The sequence below is a fragment of the Stenella coeruleoalba genome, assembly GCF_951394435.1.
Source record: "Stenella coeruleoalba genome assembly, chromosome: 5".
Taxonomy (NCBI): domain Eukaryota; kingdom Metazoa; phylum Chordata; class Mammalia; order Artiodactyla; family Delphinidae; genus Stenella; species Stenella coeruleoalba.
This window is the reverse complement of record NC_137150.1, coordinates 24,846,153-24,864,504: the sequence shown is the minus strand read 5'-3', so window position 1 is coordinate 24,864,504 and position 18,352 is coordinate 24,846,153. Positions and strand designations below refer to the sequence as shown.

The 18,352-nt window shown below is 36.2% G+C and overlaps 1 protein-coding gene across 1 annotated transcript in view; it reads left to right on the top strand.

The window, feature by feature from the left end:
• Positions 1 to 18,352, top strand: part of PLS1 (plastin 1) — a 103,837-nt gene that overhangs the window by 65,229 nt on the left and 20,256 nt on the right. The window contains exons 5-10 of the mRNA XM_079922829.1: positions 872 to 1,004; positions 2,447 to 2,528; positions 10,374 to 10,539; positions 10,621 to 10,763; positions 11,670 to 11,765; positions 14,444 to 14,639. Coding sequence (XP_079778955.1) covers positions 872 to 1,004; positions 2,447 to 2,528; positions 10,374 to 10,539; positions 10,621 to 10,763; positions 11,670 to 11,765; positions 14,444 to 14,639 — 816 coding nt within the window. The remainder of the gene's footprint in view (positions 1 to 871; positions 1,005 to 2,446; positions 2,529 to 10,373; positions 10,540 to 10,620; positions 10,764 to 11,669; positions 11,766 to 14,443; positions 14,640 to 18,352) is intronic.

Genomic DNA, 18,352 nt, shown 5'->3' with positions numbered 1-18,352 from the left:
ACATCCCACCCATCAGGGTAACAAGGCTCCCTGTTCTCCATGGCCTGTCCTGCCTTTCTGGTTTTTACACTTTTTTCGGATGGCCCTTTTTAAATTTTTTTTTTTACATCTTTATTGGAGTATAATTGCTTTACAATGGTGTGTTAGTTTCTGCTTTATAACAGAGTGAATCAGTTATACATATACATATGTTCCCATATCTCTGCCCTCTTGCGTCTCCCTCTCTCCCATCCTCCCTATCCCACCCCTCTAGGTGGTCACAAAGCACCGAGCTGAACTCCCTGTGCTATGCAGCTGCTTCCCACTAGCTATCTACCTTACGTTTGGTAGTGTATATATGTCCGTGCCTCTCTCTCGCTTTGCATTCAAATAACTCTTGATTAAAACTAGTATTTCTGTTGTAAGTTCCAAATCACAACTCTATGAAAGTTTTTTGGGGGGCAGGTGGAATTTATTGATGTGGTTATTTGTTTCCTGTATTTCTCCCCTTGGCATATATGAGTGTGTGTGTGTGTGTGTGTGTGTGTGTGTGTGTGTGTGTGTGTGTGTGTGTAATCTGACCGCTGGTGTTTGGTTCCTGATCCACTAGCTCTCAGAAGGAATATATATTTGGAAAGATTTTAGAATCAAACCGAATATTTATTGTGCTAACTTAAGGTATATGACTTACTCTTCCCTGATATATCAGATGAAAAAAGTGGAATGAATTCCCCTTTTTCTTTAAACCTACGCCCTCTTAAACCCTTTATTGTTTCAGTAAGGTTTTAAAAATTGGCATTTATTATTTTTGAACAGAAATTTAAAATTATATTTTTGCGGTGCAATTAATTTTGTGAAATGAGGTATGCCAACTAAGATTTTCTGTTTTCAGAGGAAGAAAAAGTGGCTTTTGTTAACTGGATAAACAAAGCCCTGGAGAATGACGCTGACTGTAAGCATCTCATACCTATGAATCCCAATGATGGCAGTCTTTTCAAATCACTTGCCGATGGCATCCTTCTTTGGTGAGTTGAGCATTGCGTTAAGGGAGCTATGTTCTTACTGTCCACTGAAGAGCATTCAGTGGAAACTACAATTCAGTGAATCCATTGTCTTTTGAAATTAGTCAGCAAGTAGCTACATTAGTCTTGAAATTTTTATATTTTATATATATTATATAGAAAATCAAGTACTATATATTTTCCAACATTTTCTTTCAAATGCAATCTCTTATTTGGGATCTTTTTCATGTTTCCTTAACGATGCCAGGAAACTTTTGAGTTACTCCTCTGATGCATTTAATAATGTTCACAGGGTTTCTTTCTTTTCTTTTTTTTTTTTTTTTGGCCGTGCCACGCAGCTTGCAGGATCTTAGTTCCCCGACCAGGGATTGAACCTGGTCCTGCTGGCAGTGAAAGCATGGAGTCCTAACAACTGGACTGCCAGGGAATTCCCCATTGTTTCTTTCTTCACTTCTCAGTGTGGGACTGTTGATCATTGACTGGGACAGGAACATGAGGAAATGTAATAGAACTATATATCTCATTTGTGCTTAAATCAGATTAACATTTTAATTCAATCTCGTCATATCCATGGCTCTTTGCAATCTATTTCTGCTCACTAGATTGTAAACTCTCTAAGGGCATGTCTTTGTCCTTGTTGTGTGTACTAAAGTCCCAGCGTACTTCTTTGAACAAAGCAGATATCTCTTATTTTTTAAGTTTATAAAAAAACAGAAGACTTTCAAAGAAGAAAACCACAAATATTCTTAGCACCCATAAATAGCTATTATTGCTATTCTGGCACATTTCCTCAGTCTTTTTTTCTGTGTTTTTTAGTTAAAAATAAAAAACTATCCACGAGTACAGGATATTAGTTTTTAGGACATTACGTATAACAATATACCTTGAATTCTACCTACAAGTCTGATCTGTTCCTCTGACCTTCAGAGGAAATTCCTATTATGAATTGAATGGGTATTTTCTTACCTTTATTAAAATACAGAGATAAAATTTATATTAGTTTCTTTTAAAATGTTTGAATTACTGAAATTTCAGACCAAGTCTCTGGCTCTTCATCTTTCTGCAGCAACAGTAATTTTAACGCTGTTCATATCACTTTATGAAATTAGCCTTCTTGAGGATTTTTTTATTCAACATTTCAGGCTGCTGAATGTTGATGATCATTAAAGGAAATAAAGGCAAGATTCACATAAAGAAAATGCAAGAGTGTTTGAAAACAGTTAGAAGGAAATGCTAAGATTACAATTGCAGTGAATGATGAATGTGTTTTAGGTTAGGGAATATTTCTTAGAATTTTAAAATTAAGTCCCTGATATGAATTATAGTATAATTTTCAAAGAAATGGATGGTTACTTTTCAAAATTTAACTTTATTGTCTACTTGCAAAAATAAACTGAAAACATTTCTGGGAGTCTTAAACTAAATTATTCCCATTTTCTCTTTAGTAAAATGATCAACTTATCTGAACCAGATACAATTGATGAAAGAGCCATTAATAAGAAGAAGCTCACCCCTTTCACTATTTCTGTAAGTATTTGTCCTTTGCTAGTAATCATGTTACTGTAAGGATCATGGGTCCCTTATTAATGGATCTTTAGGCCCAGGCAAATCCTTTGATTTAACATAATTTTGGTTTCCTATTAAAAACTAGGTTTTTACTAAGTAAAAATTCAGCTGCATTTTTTAATGAAGAAATTAAGATTCAAAGTACGTTGGATGAAATTTAAAGTAGTGTCCAGATTATGTTCCTCAACTATTGTAGTTACTGAGTTATTTTTATTAATGAATATTCGCTTGATGCCAGTGTTTTTGTTGGTTGATTGAGACAAGAATACTCCATAGTTTTACCACATGTTTTACCATTTCACAAAATTTTCGCTATTCTTTCTGTACTAGATGGTTCTGTAGTCAGCTTCTCCATTCAGATCTTGTTAAAGTCCGGGAATTTATAGTCACCACACTTTTCCCCTCAAAATCTCTAGATCAATAGGGGAATATCAGTATCTACTCAGTACATACTAGGTACCAGTCGCTGTTCTGAACACACCACATGAATTATCCCTTTGACTTCTCCCAGCAGCCTTAAAGTAAGGTGGATGCTATGATTTTACAGATGAGGAAACCGAGGCACTGAGAGGTTGCACAGTGGCCGACGCAGGATCTGGTCCCAGTAGTCTAGCTCCAGAGCCCATCCTTTTAATCACCAAGCTATACTGCCACTCTCATGTGGTGGTAGTAATAAGCAACTAAGTTAATGTGCTAGTCACAGCTGTAGCTATTAAAAGTGAGCTACTGCTAGGCTGTTTCCTTTATTTCTATTGGCAGGTATAATTCTTGATTTTGCTGAGGTTGTTAAGGCTCTTCTATAAGGAAGCTATGACCTTGGAGTAGTGATATGTGGTTAGTCTCAGACTATCCAGGGGTCCTCCCATTTCCTGTTATTCTTGAGTAGTACAGAATTTGCTGTTGACTAACACGGCTTTCTTGACCCCCATTTTCCAATAATGTTACATATTCCAAGCAGAAACTACCATTCTTGAAGAAGCCCCTTTCTGACTGCAATTGCCAGAAGTTTATTCTCCTTCATATCTTGTGTCAGGATGTTTCCTCTAATATCTATCATTGTTGAAAATATACATCTTATTTTTAGAATGCATGTGTCACACCATTTTTTATGGCCCTGAATCTGAAATGCAACATTTCTTACTATTGTATAAATTAATTGTACGGTTTTACTTTTAATACTTATATGCAGTGCATTGGAGAAAATGAAGAAAAATACTCTGTAACTATTTTTGCAGTACTATAGGATGGGTCTGAGGGGCTAAGTTTTTTATACTTCTGTTTTTAGAGATAGCATTCTTCCAATATGAGTAGGGATAATAGTCGAGGTCTCTAAGATGCTTGAAAAAGTGTACTAATGTAGAATGAGAAAAGATAGCCCTCTGGGAAGGGGCAAAGTGTTACTGTGGTTATTAAATCTGTTTTGTTTATTCAGTAATTTTAGAGCTCTGGGAATAGATCTGCTAGACAGCTACCCGTTTCCCATGAAACTTTATCTCGAAGAAGCCTAATTCATTTGTAAAAGATTGTGATAATATAGTTTTTCGCCTCATGATGATAGGTTGGTAAAGTATCATGATGTATGAAAGAAGAGAAATATAAAAGGATGAAAATGACATATAATAACTATGAAAGCAAGGGAAAGAGATCAGGTAGCTAAGAGCAGGACTCATTTATGATCTTGGATACTTGGTCATCTCTCTTTCTACCCAATGTGTTGCTGAGCTGCATTCTTTTGATTGTTTGTCATTATTGAAAGAAAAATAATTATATGAGTAAGAGTCAAACAGATGGCAATGATTTAGGGACCTAAAAGTCAGGAAACTAACACAAGAGTAGGTATAGGAGATTGAATCTGTTCCTTATAAATGTAAAAAATCCATTGCAATTGATATACTCACATATATACCAGGTGTGTATGTATATACTTTACACTTACATATGTTTACAAATGTACACACACATATATGACCTTAATTTCAATTACACTTTAAGTAGGGAAAACATAAAGCTCATTTGGACATTACAAATGCAGTGAAAGTGATGGTATGTAAAATAAGGATGAAATCTGAATAACAAAGAATGCCTTTGTCCTTACCTGATAAGTGTTTAGCACAGTCCTCTTAAAAAAAATCATTCACAAAGTGGACTCATCTGGAATTGAAGCTTTATTGGAAACGAAAATTTGCAAAGTGGTATGAATTAAAAGAAAGAAAACTTGCAATCCCTATTTGAGACTGTTAGTAAAGAGTTGGATAGTTAATCAAAATAGAAGGGACATGAGAAACCATCTCACACAGCAGTGTAAATTTTTCTGCCTGGTAAAGTGGGCTCTATCTTAGACGCAGACAATTCACTGATGCACAAAAAAGATGGGAGAGAATGGATGGCTTTCCAAGATAAACTGCCATGTTTGCTTGATTGTTTTGTTAGTATCTCTGTAAGGTAAGATATCCTATTTTACAGATTAGGACACTGAAACACAAGGAGGAACAACCTCTCTTATGTCTCCGTTGTTGAAGGTTCCCCATTGTTCTCGCCTATCCCCCCCAAAACAGGTCTTCAGGAAGGAAGGTTGAGCACTCAGGGCAGTTGTCCATGTTAGGACTTGGAGAGCAACCTCTGTATGGGGTTCTCCTGTTACTTCTTGTTCTTTAGAATCGGCTCTAGACAATAGTGGTCATCCCATTCCCTCACTTCCAGTAGGGCAATAATGTATTTACCAATTAGAAACTACCATTTATTTGAGGAAGCACATTTTAGCTCCTTATTTTCAATCCATTTTTAGCCAATTACTCAGAAGTCATTTACTATACTTGTAAAGCCAACATTTTTGAATAAAATTAACATCGAAAGCTGGTTCTCCATATATCACCAACATAACCTGTTAAGACAAAGCTGAGTTTTACAGCTTACAGCAGTAAGAGAAAACACCACCTGCAAATCTGTGGCAGTGTCTTCAAGCTGAGGTTAGAACTGATGATTTGGAATTGTGGTTTAAGGTGGGTCTTTCACTGTGGGAGAGGGGAAGAGAGGAGACTAATGACTGGGTAAGGATGATGATGCAACTGATGCAACAGTCAGAACTGGTGGAAATTGCAAGGGGAGGATTTCAAGGTGAGGGTGTCAAAGAATCTTTTAGAGTATTAACTGTCCATTGATACTTTCCACTGAGGAGTTGATAGGTCTTGCAAGTAGTGGCTTCAATGAACAATCAAATATTTTGCCTTCTTCTCCTGGAAGAATAAAGTCATGCCAGTGAAGACAGAGGAATAAGTACAAAGTCACATTAAGGTGTGGTTTCCTTGTCACTGTCCAGGCTGAGAAAAGCAGTGGAAGGTTTTGGTTCTCACTAGTTATTACAGTCAATTTGGTGAAATTACATATTTCTTCTGGCCACAGTGCCATGCTGTCAATGTAATGGGTCATTGCAAGATTAACACTATTACTGGAAAAATTTTCAGTCCAGTTCTTTCCCCAGCTAATGCATTCTGGGGAATCACAACGAGAGCAAACATTCTTTATGCTCTTGGAAATGAAGAGAGAAACATATTACTGGTCTAGCGTAAATTGACAGAGGCTGTCTCTTGAAAGTTATATTGATTTGATTTAAGGTAATTAAACATATCTGAAGGTAGGAAAAATCTTCTGAATATCTAGAAAATACTTGAAATTTACTGAAAATATTTTCACAATTATCATGTTTATTTAGGTTGTAAATATATTGAAGGATTCTCTGGTTCTGCCTTCTTTTGGGAGAACTGCATTTAAATGAATATTGCTTAATACCACTACAAAAATAATTTAATTCCAAATGCTTACTTCAGTTACCCTTGACTAAACCCCAAGAGATACAGCCACTTACTTGGAGCCCAGCAAGATAAATTGCTTCAGCATACTGTAAGAGGAAGCCATTGAAATAATCACTCTGCTTTGTAAACTTCTGGCTAGTAAACATAAAAATTTAAACAAACTGTGGGAGCAGGGGCCCCACCCAAACGTGGACTGTAGAAATAAAAGAGGAAAAGACAATCTCTACCTTTTCCCCAAAGCAAATCAAACACAATTAACAACAAATCCCCTAGCTCTTAAAGTTACCTCCTCTTATCTTTGGTGACTTAAAAGTCTGACTGTATTGATTATTTATCACCATTAAATGGCCAAAAAAAGTAGGCCAATAGCAAACAGGCCACCGTGCCTTTCCAAAAGGTGAAAAGTTGATCGGAAAAATGTCATCGGTACATAGTATGCATTTGTTATTTAGGGAAGAAATTTGAGGAGGAGGGAATGAAAAAAAAAAGTTAAAAGCCAAGGTAACTCTAAATTTTTCTAATTCAGTGTCTTTTCCAATTTGCTGCCTTGTGTTGTCCCAAACTGTTTTTTTGTTGTTTGGTGGCTCTTTTTTTGTACATTTGTGTTTCTGATCACTGGTATAGCATTGATAGATGACAGCTAAAGCAAAAATTAATTAATATTATTAAATAAATATTGCCCTCAATTAAGCTTTTAGATTAAAATTAATGGCATGTTTGGATAAAAAAACTTTGAGTTACCCTTTTTTAGGTTTATTTGAAAATAATTTCAAACGTAGAGAAAGTTGCAAAACTAAAAACTATACAAAAACACTCATACATCCTTTACCTGGGTTCACCTGTTGTTAGTGGTTTATTGCACTTTAATATTTGTGCTCTCTCCCTCATGTGTGCGTGTGTACACAACCTTTTTTCCTGGACCACTTGAGGATAAGTTACAGACCTTATCACTCTTTACCAGTGAATTCCTTAGCATATATTTACTCAGAACAAGGATTTTCTCTTATATTACCACAGTATAGTTATCAAGTTTATAAATTTGTATATTGAGAGGCACAAGATATCTGTATGTCTCTTATAGTTGATGTTAGTTTTTATCATCAGGTTAAGATGTTACCCAGTTTCTCCACTGTATAATTACTGTTTCCTTTTCTTTTTCTCCCTTGCAACTAATAAGCAGTCCATGAGGAAACACTTGAAGGCCATGCAGATATCCTGCTCCATAACAGAATTTTCCCCTAGATTTTAGATTCCCTAGATTGATGATTCTTTCCTAACAGGGTCTTTACCATGATGGTTGCAAAATTATGTTTTTTTTTCAACTCCAGCACTTCCTCCACATTTACTAGTCTTTTATTTTTGTTTTGCGGTACGCAGGCCTCTCACTGCCGTGGCCTCTCCCGTTGCGGAGCACAGGCTCCGGCCGCGCAGGCTCAGCGGCCATGGCCCACGGGCCCAGCCGCTCCGCGGCATGTGGGATCCTTCCGGACCGGGACACGAAGCCGTGTCCCCTGCATCGGCAGGCGGACTCCCAACCACTGCGCCCACAGGGAAGCCCTAGTCTTTTATTATTTGGCATTCTTCTGTAACCCAGAGACCTCTCTTCTCTCTCTCTGTCATTGATGGGACTCAGGAATTCCTACTTTTTCCAGTGGCTTAATTCATTACTGTGCTTGATTATTTTGGTGTTTAACTTGTCCCAGATTTGGCCATAGAGAGCACCTTCAAGATGGCTCTGGGCCATTTTTCCTTTTTTTTCCATTGTTGTAAATACACATAACATAAAGTTGACCACTTTAACCAATTTAAGTGTACAGTTCTGTGGCATTAAATACATTCACATTGCTATGGATTCATCAATACCATTCTTCTCCAAAACCCTTCTCATCCTCCCAAACTGAAACTCTATACCCATTAAATAATAGCTCCCTGGGACTTCCCTGGTGGCGCAGTGGTTAAGAATCCTCCTGCCAACGCAGGGGACACGGGTTCAAGCCCTGGTCTGGGAAGATCCCACATGCCACGAAGCAACTAAGCCCGTGTGCCACAACTACTGAGCCTGCGCTCTGGAGCCTGTGAGCCACAACTACTGAAGCCTGCGAGCCACAACTACTGAGCCCATGTGCCACAAATACGGAAGCCCGTGCGCCTAGAGTCCGTGCTCCGCAACAAGAGAGGCCACCGCAATGAGAAGCCCATGCACCGCAAAGAAGAGTAGCCCCCGCTCACCTCAGCTAAAGAAATCCGACGTGCAGTAACGAATACCCAATGCAGCCAAAAATAAATGAATGAATGAATTATTTTTTAAAAAAGCTCCCCATTGTCCACTCCCCCATCCCCTGGCTATCACCATTCCACTTTCTGTCTCTATGAATTTGGCTACTCTGGGTACCTCATATAAATGGAATCATACAAGAGTTCTTTTTTATGGCCAGCTTATTTCACTTAGCATAATGTCTTCAGGATTCATCCATGTTGCAGCCTGTGCAGAATTCCCTTCCTTTCTAAAGCTGAATAATATTCTATTGTATGCCTATACTGTATTTTACTTATCTGTTTATCTGTGGCTGGACACTTGGGTTGTTTCCACCTTTTGGCTTTTGTGAATAATGCTGCTACACACATGGGAATACAAATATCTCTTTGAGTCCTAGCTTGCTTTTTTTTTTGAGTAAATATTCAGAAGTGGATTTGCTAAACTATATGGTACTTCTGTGTTTAATTTTTTGAAGAATAGCCATACTGTTTTCCACAGAAACTGCACCATTTTACGTTCCCACTAGCAATGCACAGGGTTCCAATTTATCTACATCCTCTCCAACACTTGTTATTTTATTTTGGTTTTTTTTTTTTAATAATAGACATCCTGATGGGTGTGAAGTGGTACCTAATTGTGGTTTGGTTGACGTTTCCCTGATGATTAGTCATATTGATCTGCTTTTCACGTGCTTACTGTTCATCTGATATCTTCTTTCGAGAAATGTCTGTTCATGTCGTCTGCCCATATTTTAATCAGGTTGTTTTATTGTTGTTGAGTTGTAGGAGTTCTTTCTCTCATCATAATTAGAGCTCATACTCTAATTGGGGGTGATATAAAAATAAATATATAACTATATAACATGTCGGAGAATGATACAGAGTAAAATAGAGAATAATGAGTGCGAGCAAAGGCTGTGGTGATGCTTGCTATTTTGTGTAGGACAATTGGAGAAAGCCATTAGGTGCATTTGAGCAGTGTAAAGGAATTGTGGATATTTGAGGAAAGTGTGTTCCAGGCAGAGGGAATAGCAAGTTCAAAGGCCCTATAGAGCTGGAACAGAGTGAGTGAGAGGAGATAGTGGGAATGAGGGGGAACATTTGTAGGGTTTTAAAGCTAGGGAATGCCATCGGGTCCATATTTTAATAAGGTTACCAACAGCAGGGTACTATGGAAGGTGGGTTTTAGAGAGTAAGTCTGAGCATGGGTGTTAGGAAGGAATTAAGAAACTTGAAGAAAGGTACTGACAGTTTCCAGAGGTATTTAGAAGGTGGAATTGACAGATATTGGTCACAGGATGTTAGAGGCAAGAAGAACAAGGATTCTGCTCAGGTTTCTGACTTAAGGAAGAAAGAAGCAAGAATGAAGGTTGGTCCTGTCAACCAAGACAGGAAATAAAGGAAAAGCCAGTTTTGACAGAGGATTAGAGGAAGACTAGGGAAGCATGGACAGAAAATTGCTTCAATTATGGACATGTTGAGTTTGAGATACTTGTGAAACATCCAGGTAGACATAACCAAATATGTATACAGGTGTAGAGCTTAGAGTGGGTGCTGGGAGGAAGTGTGGCCTGGAGATATGGCTTTGAAAGTCATTGGCATATAGAGGTGATATAAATACTACTTATGTTAAAAAAAATGGGAAGTTTCACCATCCATTGTGTCTTATTTACCTTCACAACTTGTTGATAAGAGTTTAGAAAGTACTTTCTCACGTGTATTTTTCTTTGTGGCGATTCAGGAAAATTTAAACCTAGCCCTGAATTCTGCCTCAGCCATTGGTTGTACAGTGGTCAACATTGGTGCACAGGATCTCAAAGAAGGAAAACCTCACTTGGTCTTGGGACTTCTCTGGCAGATCATCAAAGTTGGTCTTTTTGCTGATATTGAGATTTCCAGAAATGAAGGTAAGGTCATCAAAAATATTTACTTTTCATTGATATATACTTACTGTGGGAAAAATTTATATTTCATTGTTTTCCTCTCAGCCCTGATTGCATTGCTAAATGAAGGTGAGGATCTAGAAGAGTTGATGAAGCTTTCTCCAGAGGAATTACTGCTGCGTTGGGTGAACTACCATCTGACCAATGCAGGATGGCGTACCATCAGCAACTTCAGCCAGGACATTAAGGTTCATATTTTAATGTTCAAGTTTGCGACATACAAAAAGGATGTAGATGCATGTCAGGAACAAAAGGAGTTCAGACTTAATTTGTATGTGTGTGTGTGTTATGGCTGTGATTTTTTAAACAAAGACAAAAAAGAACTTCAATCACAGACTTAAATTTGAATTGAAGTTTAATTCACAAGCACACAGTGTAGAAAATGAAATTTTTGCATTTCTCTGTGTGAGGGGGATCCCCCACTTATAATCACAAAATCTTTTACTAAAAAAAAACCAAAAAACTGGTTTATTGGCTTTTAAAAAGAAATACAACTGGTTGTGAGAGGAAAGAGATGCTAGCATTAGCAGATTAAAGTATCGTTTCCCTTTTTGTATGCCACGGATAGATTAGATTATAATGAGAATGTCAGTCTGTTAATTTGGACTGAGAATTACATCTGTTGCTAGACTAGAGACCCTTGTGGGCTTGTCCAGTTTAATACTTACTTCCACTTTCTCAATAACCAGCTAAGAGGAAACCAAAGTATCAGAGGGCATAGGGAATCAGTAGACAAAAGGGGGTCTTCAGGTGTGTCTCTGAACCAAAGTAGCTTGAAACACTTCCCTCCCCACTGGAAGAGACTTGTCAAGGAAACTTGGCCCTAATCTTAACTGATGCTGATCCTTAGGAGTGTAAACAGATGAAAGAGGTGAGGAAGGGCCTTCCAGGTTTAGGAAACAGTGTTGCTAGAAGCTCTCAAGGGTGAAACAGCATAGTGCATTCAGGATCCTGTAAGCAATAAGTAAAGGTTACTAAGTTATTATTCCATTCTTTGAGATGAGGACAATTGCTTCAATTTGAGTACTTTTCCCCGTAAATCCAATGATGATTTTATTCATTTGAAAAATTCTGTTTTGTTTCCTTCCTTAAAGGATTCAAGAGCCTATTTTCATCTGCTTAATCAGATTGCACCTAAAGGTGACCGGGATGATGGACCTGCCATTGCCATTGACCTTTCAGGATTTAATGTGAGTAAGTTTTTAATTAAAATTTTTAAAAATTTTGATAAAATATGCATAGCATAAAAATGACAATTTTACGTGTACAGCTCAGTGGCATTACATTTGCAGTACATGCAACCATCACCAGTATCCCTCTCCAAAAATTTTTCCTCATCACATAGTGAAGTCTGTATCCATTAAACAATAACTCCCCATTCCCCTCTCTCCCAAGCTCCTGGTAACCACTATGCTACTTTGCGTCTCTATGAATTTGACTAGCGAGTACAGTCATATTTAGAGTACAGTTCGCTTCAGGCAGCATTCCCTGGTGGCGTCCTCAGCCCTTCATTAAACCTTGGCTCTTTGCTTTTCAGAAGTTATTTTTCATGCCCTAGGCTCTAAATTTCCATGCTAAGCCATCTGGCTGTCATGAGTGAGGAAGGGGAATTGCAGAATTCTGACCTTGAGTATGTGTGGAATCAACCCTACACTCACATTTCCCTGGTGCAACATCACTGGAACACACCAGGGTGCTTTTGCTGCTGTGCACAAGGAAAGGGAGCAACAAGCTGTTATTAGATTTCTAAGCAATTGATTATAAGTTCTTCCAACTTATATTTGACAATACACAAAATAAAAAATGGCAATTCCTAGTATTTATGGTGTAGGAAGAACTGATACAAATCCTGACCCATCTAACACATTTTATAGGAAGCCCATTCTTTTAGCATAAGTTCTAAGTACCCGGGGTGGTTCTATCGAAACCTTAAAGTATGGTCAGATTATAGTTTGTATGAAAATCTATTAAGTACTTAAAGTGTAATATCCAGAGTATTTAGTTTTAAAGGCAACTTGAGTCATCACTAATTAATTATATTTTAAATTATTATAAAATCTAAAAATCAGTATTGCAAAATTTACAAATTAGCTTGAGTACAAAAATTAGGAAGTTAAAAAAACTTACAGAAAGTTTCAAACCTATTCAAAAGTGGGCAAACTTAATATACTGAACTACCATGTGTTCCTCCCCCAAGTTCAACAACTATCAACTCATGGTCAGTCTTGTTTCTTCATTTATCACCTACCTATTTGCTTCCTCTTCCATATTATTTTGAAGCAAATCCTAGACATGGTATCATTTCATCAATATGTACTTCTAAAAGATAAAGACCCTTTAAAAATATAACCATAATACCGTACATAACTAAAAAATTAACAATAATCTGTAATATCAAAATAACTAGTCAGTGTTGACATTTCCTGTTGCCTCATAAATGTCAGGTTTTCTTTTTATAATTTATCTGAATTAAGATCTAAGTAAGGTCCACATATTGTGATCTGTTCACGTCTACCTGAGGAGCTTTTTATTGCTGTTTAATAGCATTGAACCTATTGCTTTCTCTGATTTCAATTACATTTTATTTACAACTCTGGTGCACAGAATTAGATAAGTCATAATCCTTGGTCATGATATACTCTCATCGTGGGTCCAGGCATGTCCCTCTTTTTATTTATTTTTGTCTGGTAGTTGTTTGTTTGTATTGAAATTGTAACAAGCTCATACAAACCCTCAATCCAACAAGAAAGCTAAGACTTTGACATCAGTTTACATTTAGCTGTGTAGTTCTTCCCTATGCCATCTCTCTGCGTCCCCTTAATGTGATAATCACCATCTTGAATCTTATGTTCATCGTTTTTTGCCTTTCTTTTGCTATAGTTTTCTTTCAACCAAATGTATTTCTTAAAAAATTAAATTTATTTTACTTTAAAAAAAATTTTTTATTGGAGTATAGTTGATTTACAATGTTGTGTTAGTACATATAGCCACTCTTTTTTAAGATTCTTTTACCATATAGGCCATTAGAGAGTATTGAGTAGAGTTCCCTGTGCTACACAGTAGGTCCTTATTACTTATCTATTTTATATATAGTAGTGTGTATTTGTCAATCCCAATCTCCCAATTTATCCCTCCCCTATTTATCCCCTGGTAACCATAAGTTTGTTTTCTACAAAATTTATTTTACTTTTTAACTTCATATAAAATTTATCATATACTTAAATTTCTATACTTATTTTGAACATATTAATGAGTCACTCATATTGTTATATGTCATTGTGTGAATATAACACAGTTTCACAGTTTTCATCTGCTCTCCTGTTGGTAAGCATTTGGTTTGTTTCCAGGGTTTTGCAATTGTGAAAAGTGCTGTTCCTACTGACTTTAATATTTTTTATATGTATCCCAGCTTGTTTTTCATTGAGAAAAGAATTTCATTGAGAAAATGAATTTCTCAATTTCATTGAGAAAAGTATTTCTACTGGAAATACCAGAGTAGAAAGGGTGAGATAAGCCTCTTAGCCAGAAAGCATTCTAGTATATGGCCTTGAGCAAGTTACCTATAATTCAGCCAGTTGAAGCTTACTGATACAATGTTTGAGAGTTTTGTTGAGTACTTCAGCAATGAGGGTGAAATATTCCACTGATCCCAGCAAGAAAACTCAGAGACTTGTTCTTACCGATTTAAAAGAAATGGGGAAGTTAATTTGGAATTCCTGCACATTCTGACCCTATTTTGAGCCATTATTTGATATATTTCCAGAAAAGTAGTTGCTTATAAATATGTATATGAATTAAAAATTATGCCAGTAAAAAGTTTAATCTTGAACATTTTTATTTCATTTCATTGTTTTATTTCATTGTTTAGGAGGAAAATGACTTGAAGCGTGCTGAATTCATGCTTCAGGAAGCAGATAAACTGGGCTGCAGACAGTTTGTTACTCCTGCAGATGTGGTTTCAGGCAATCCTAAACTTAATTTAGCTTTTGTAGCTAATCTGTTTAACACATACCCAAGCCTACACAAGCCTGATAATAATGACATCGATATGAATTTATTGGAAGGTATGCTCTCTCTGTCTTTAATTGATTCACTGTGTGTATCTTTTTGTGGTATTGTCCTACTTCACTGTCAGAGGTAGGGGATTGTGGTGGGAGATGAAGTTTACTGTGTGTAGGCATGTGCATTCATTAACAAGTTCAACTTAAAGTCGTTTTTCATTTTGGTTAAAAGAGAATGCTGAGGTAGATTTTACATGTCTGTCATTTCTCCATAAGAGTTTAGTGAAAACCATCATACATTTAAAACGTTCTCTTAAATGACCACATAACATAATTACACCACCAATATGGACAATGAATTATAGCTATTGGAAAAAATAATTATTTGTAGCTTTTTTCTCCTTTGAAAGCTACAGTTTGACTCCAGTATTGTTCTCTTTTTAATGTGTTTAGTGTACATGAAAAAATTTACAATATTCATTACTTGTCTTGTGTGTGGGCTATTGTTATCTGTCTCATAATTTATAATACTTTCCTGTTTTGCTTCATGAAATGCAGATTTGACCCCTCCTAATGTAGGTACTGTATTTAGTACTTTTCTCTACTCTATAAATATATTCATTCTGAATGTTCTTTTTATTAGTACCATTTATTCTTTCTGTCTGGGTTGATATTTATTTTTTGCATTGTTCATGTTGTGTTTTTTTTTTTCTGTCTTAATATGCCTAAAGAATGAATGATGACAAGCAAGAAACACAAATGAAACCTGATTAGGATAGCAGAGCAAGACTTGATTATGTAAACTCTCCACCTAATTTGCCTTCTATAATGATGGAATAGTGTAGTTGTTAACACATTAGAAATCAATTTTGACAACTGATTTCATGATTTGATGTAAAGCCTTTATCCCTCTGCTGTGAATAAACAAACTTATCTTTTTTTTTAAGTTAAAAGTTTATTCTTTTTTTTTTTAACATCTTTATTGGAGTATAATTGCTTTACAATGGTGTGTTAGTTTCTGCTGTATAACAAAGTGAATCAGTTATACATACACATATATTCCCATATCTCTTCCCTCTTGCGTCTCCCTCTCTCCCACCCTCCCTATCCCACCCCACCCCTCTAGGTGGTCACAAAGCACCGAGCTGATCTCCCTGTGCTATGCGGGTTTTTATCTCAAGTAATCTTTGGCAGGATCTGTTTAGATTCTATAACATAGATCATTTTGTATTACTTAGCTACATTACATTTACTAAATGTCATTGAAGCTTACAATATATGAATCATCATAATGACAAAAACATTCTCGGTGTCTAGTTCTTTCTCCTTATCTGTTTCAGCCTCTCTCCTTTTCTTCTGCCAACCTCACACTCACTCACATGCATACTAAAACCCACATTAGTACCAGAACTAAGAGTAAAAACAGTGGCAGCAATGGTGGCAGTTGTCAGAGGTTAGGGCCACTCCTAAAATAGTCTTCATGGTCGCCCTGGTTTGGAGAAGCTGGTCCTCAGGTGGGGATTCTTCCTGGTGGGGAGAACTTGATACTGCAGTGTTCATTCTCCCACATCACCCACCTTCTTCCCTTCTTCCCCAGTAAGACAGAGTGAAAAATCAGCTTCATCATCTTTTTCTCTTTGACTGCCACAACCAGAGTTCCAAGGTCCTGGTCACTTTATGATTACAGCTTTTTGATTAATGAAAGAAGTTTCAGGTTTAACAAATATGTTCTTTGAGGAATATGATTAATTCACTCTTTCAGAAGTTCACTAAAATAAAGATTGTGTTCTCTACATAGATATGTAACTGAGAGGTAAGATAGGTTAAAAAATGTTGATTTTTCAGCAGAGAAATTTAGGGCGAGGGATTAGAACTTTTAAAAAATTAAAAAGGGAGACTGCTGTGTTTTTTTCGGTCTGGGAAATTTCAAAATTCCTCTGTGTCTTACAGTAGAAGGCATTGTTTAGAGTGGCATATTAAAAATGATCTGCTTTTTATAGTCACTGAACTCTTGCTAGATACCTTTTCCAACTTGCTCGCTCTCCTATTTGTCACGTTTGAATTCTTTTGCTAGTGTTCAGCATGCTTTTGGAATTTTTCAGTGTGAATAGGATTGCTAAATATTTCCATTAGTATTTACTTTATTTATGTAAAAAGATACTTTGGGAAATATTTATCAGTCATCTTTATGTAGAACATATGTATGTCCTGATACATCTGCCAAAAATGAATTTGACTTTGACTGTCATTGGAATTTTTTCCTCTGTACATTTGTTTTCGTAGAGCCTTGTGAAATTTGAAGCTTGACCGTATCACATCCCATATTCATATATTAGTATGTCCTCATTGGCAAAGAATTTTATCTGTATGGAATTAAAGAAAATTAAAAGCCCAGTTAAATATTAAATCTTTATATTAAATTGACCCAAATATGTGGGCTACATATAGACAATCTCAGAATTCATTTGTGGTGATAGAAAATACAGAGACCATGGAATTAGACTTTGTCCAAATCACGGCACCACCATTTAATAACTGAGTGATCTTTGTGAGCCTTGGTTTTCTCATATATAAAACAGGACTAATAATACTTATTTTGAAGAATTTCAGAGCAAGTTAAAATGACCTTTCATGAATGAATGAGTTTAGCATACAGTATGTGCTCAATAATGTTCAGGTCAGGAAGAGGAAAACACTTAATACATCACTTAGCACATGTAGTGAGTGTTCAATATATGTTCCTTTTCTTTCCTCTTAGTAGCCTACTTTTAATATATTTGTTATTTTCTCTGAAACTTTTATCAATTGCAGTGTCAGTTTGGCCCTGAACGTGAAAAGAATGTTTTATAGTTCTTTCTCTCTTTTATGTCAGCAATTAAGATTTTACTTCTAAGATGGCTTCAGTTGTCTGAAATCCAGACAACATTTCCAGTCCGGAATACATATGTTTTTGTAATGCTTTACCATGGCTCTTGCGCAAATGCATAGTGCTGCTGGCTTTTAGCATTTATTTACCAAGACAATTTGAAATGGTATTAGATAAACAAATGCTCACTTGTAAAATCTGTTTTACTTTCCAGGTATCAAAAATTAAGATAATGATATAATTAGTTTAGAACAATAGGAAGAAACAGGAAACACTGAAGTTTGTAATAGTTTCAGAACTCAGTCAAAATACAACTTTAATGTCTTTTATCATCAGGTTCAGCAGAAATTGCATATTACTTTAAGTAAAAATTAAATGATTGTTATACACGATCGATGTTTGTAATCTTAAAACATAATTTGGATTTTCCTAGATGGAAATAATGGAAAAATTCTCTAATTACCAGAAAAAAATGTATATACATAGCAAAATAATAGAATGTAAAAGAGAAACACCTAAAAGGTGAACCCAAGTCACATGCATCAAGCTGTTGATCATAGTATGGTTATATTTATGTCACTTCCAGGAAAGTTCAGACAGTTAATTTGAACCTATTTAATAACTCCTAAAACAAGGCAAGCGTGGGTTCTAGGAGTATTTAGTTTAACTTGGTTCTTTTTAAAAAGGTTCTCATATCAGTTATATATTATAAAATGGCAGTGGCAGATACAACAGACTGATCAGTTACCTTTTACAGACCAGAGGGAACAAAATTTAAGCAAGAAATTATATGGCTATGTAATTGAACAGAGCAAGAATTAAAGCAGATTCTGGGAAAGCCTTTAGGTAATGGTATTGAAAACCACATGAAAATACAGGGGGCAGATTATTTCCTGACCAGTCGGCACAA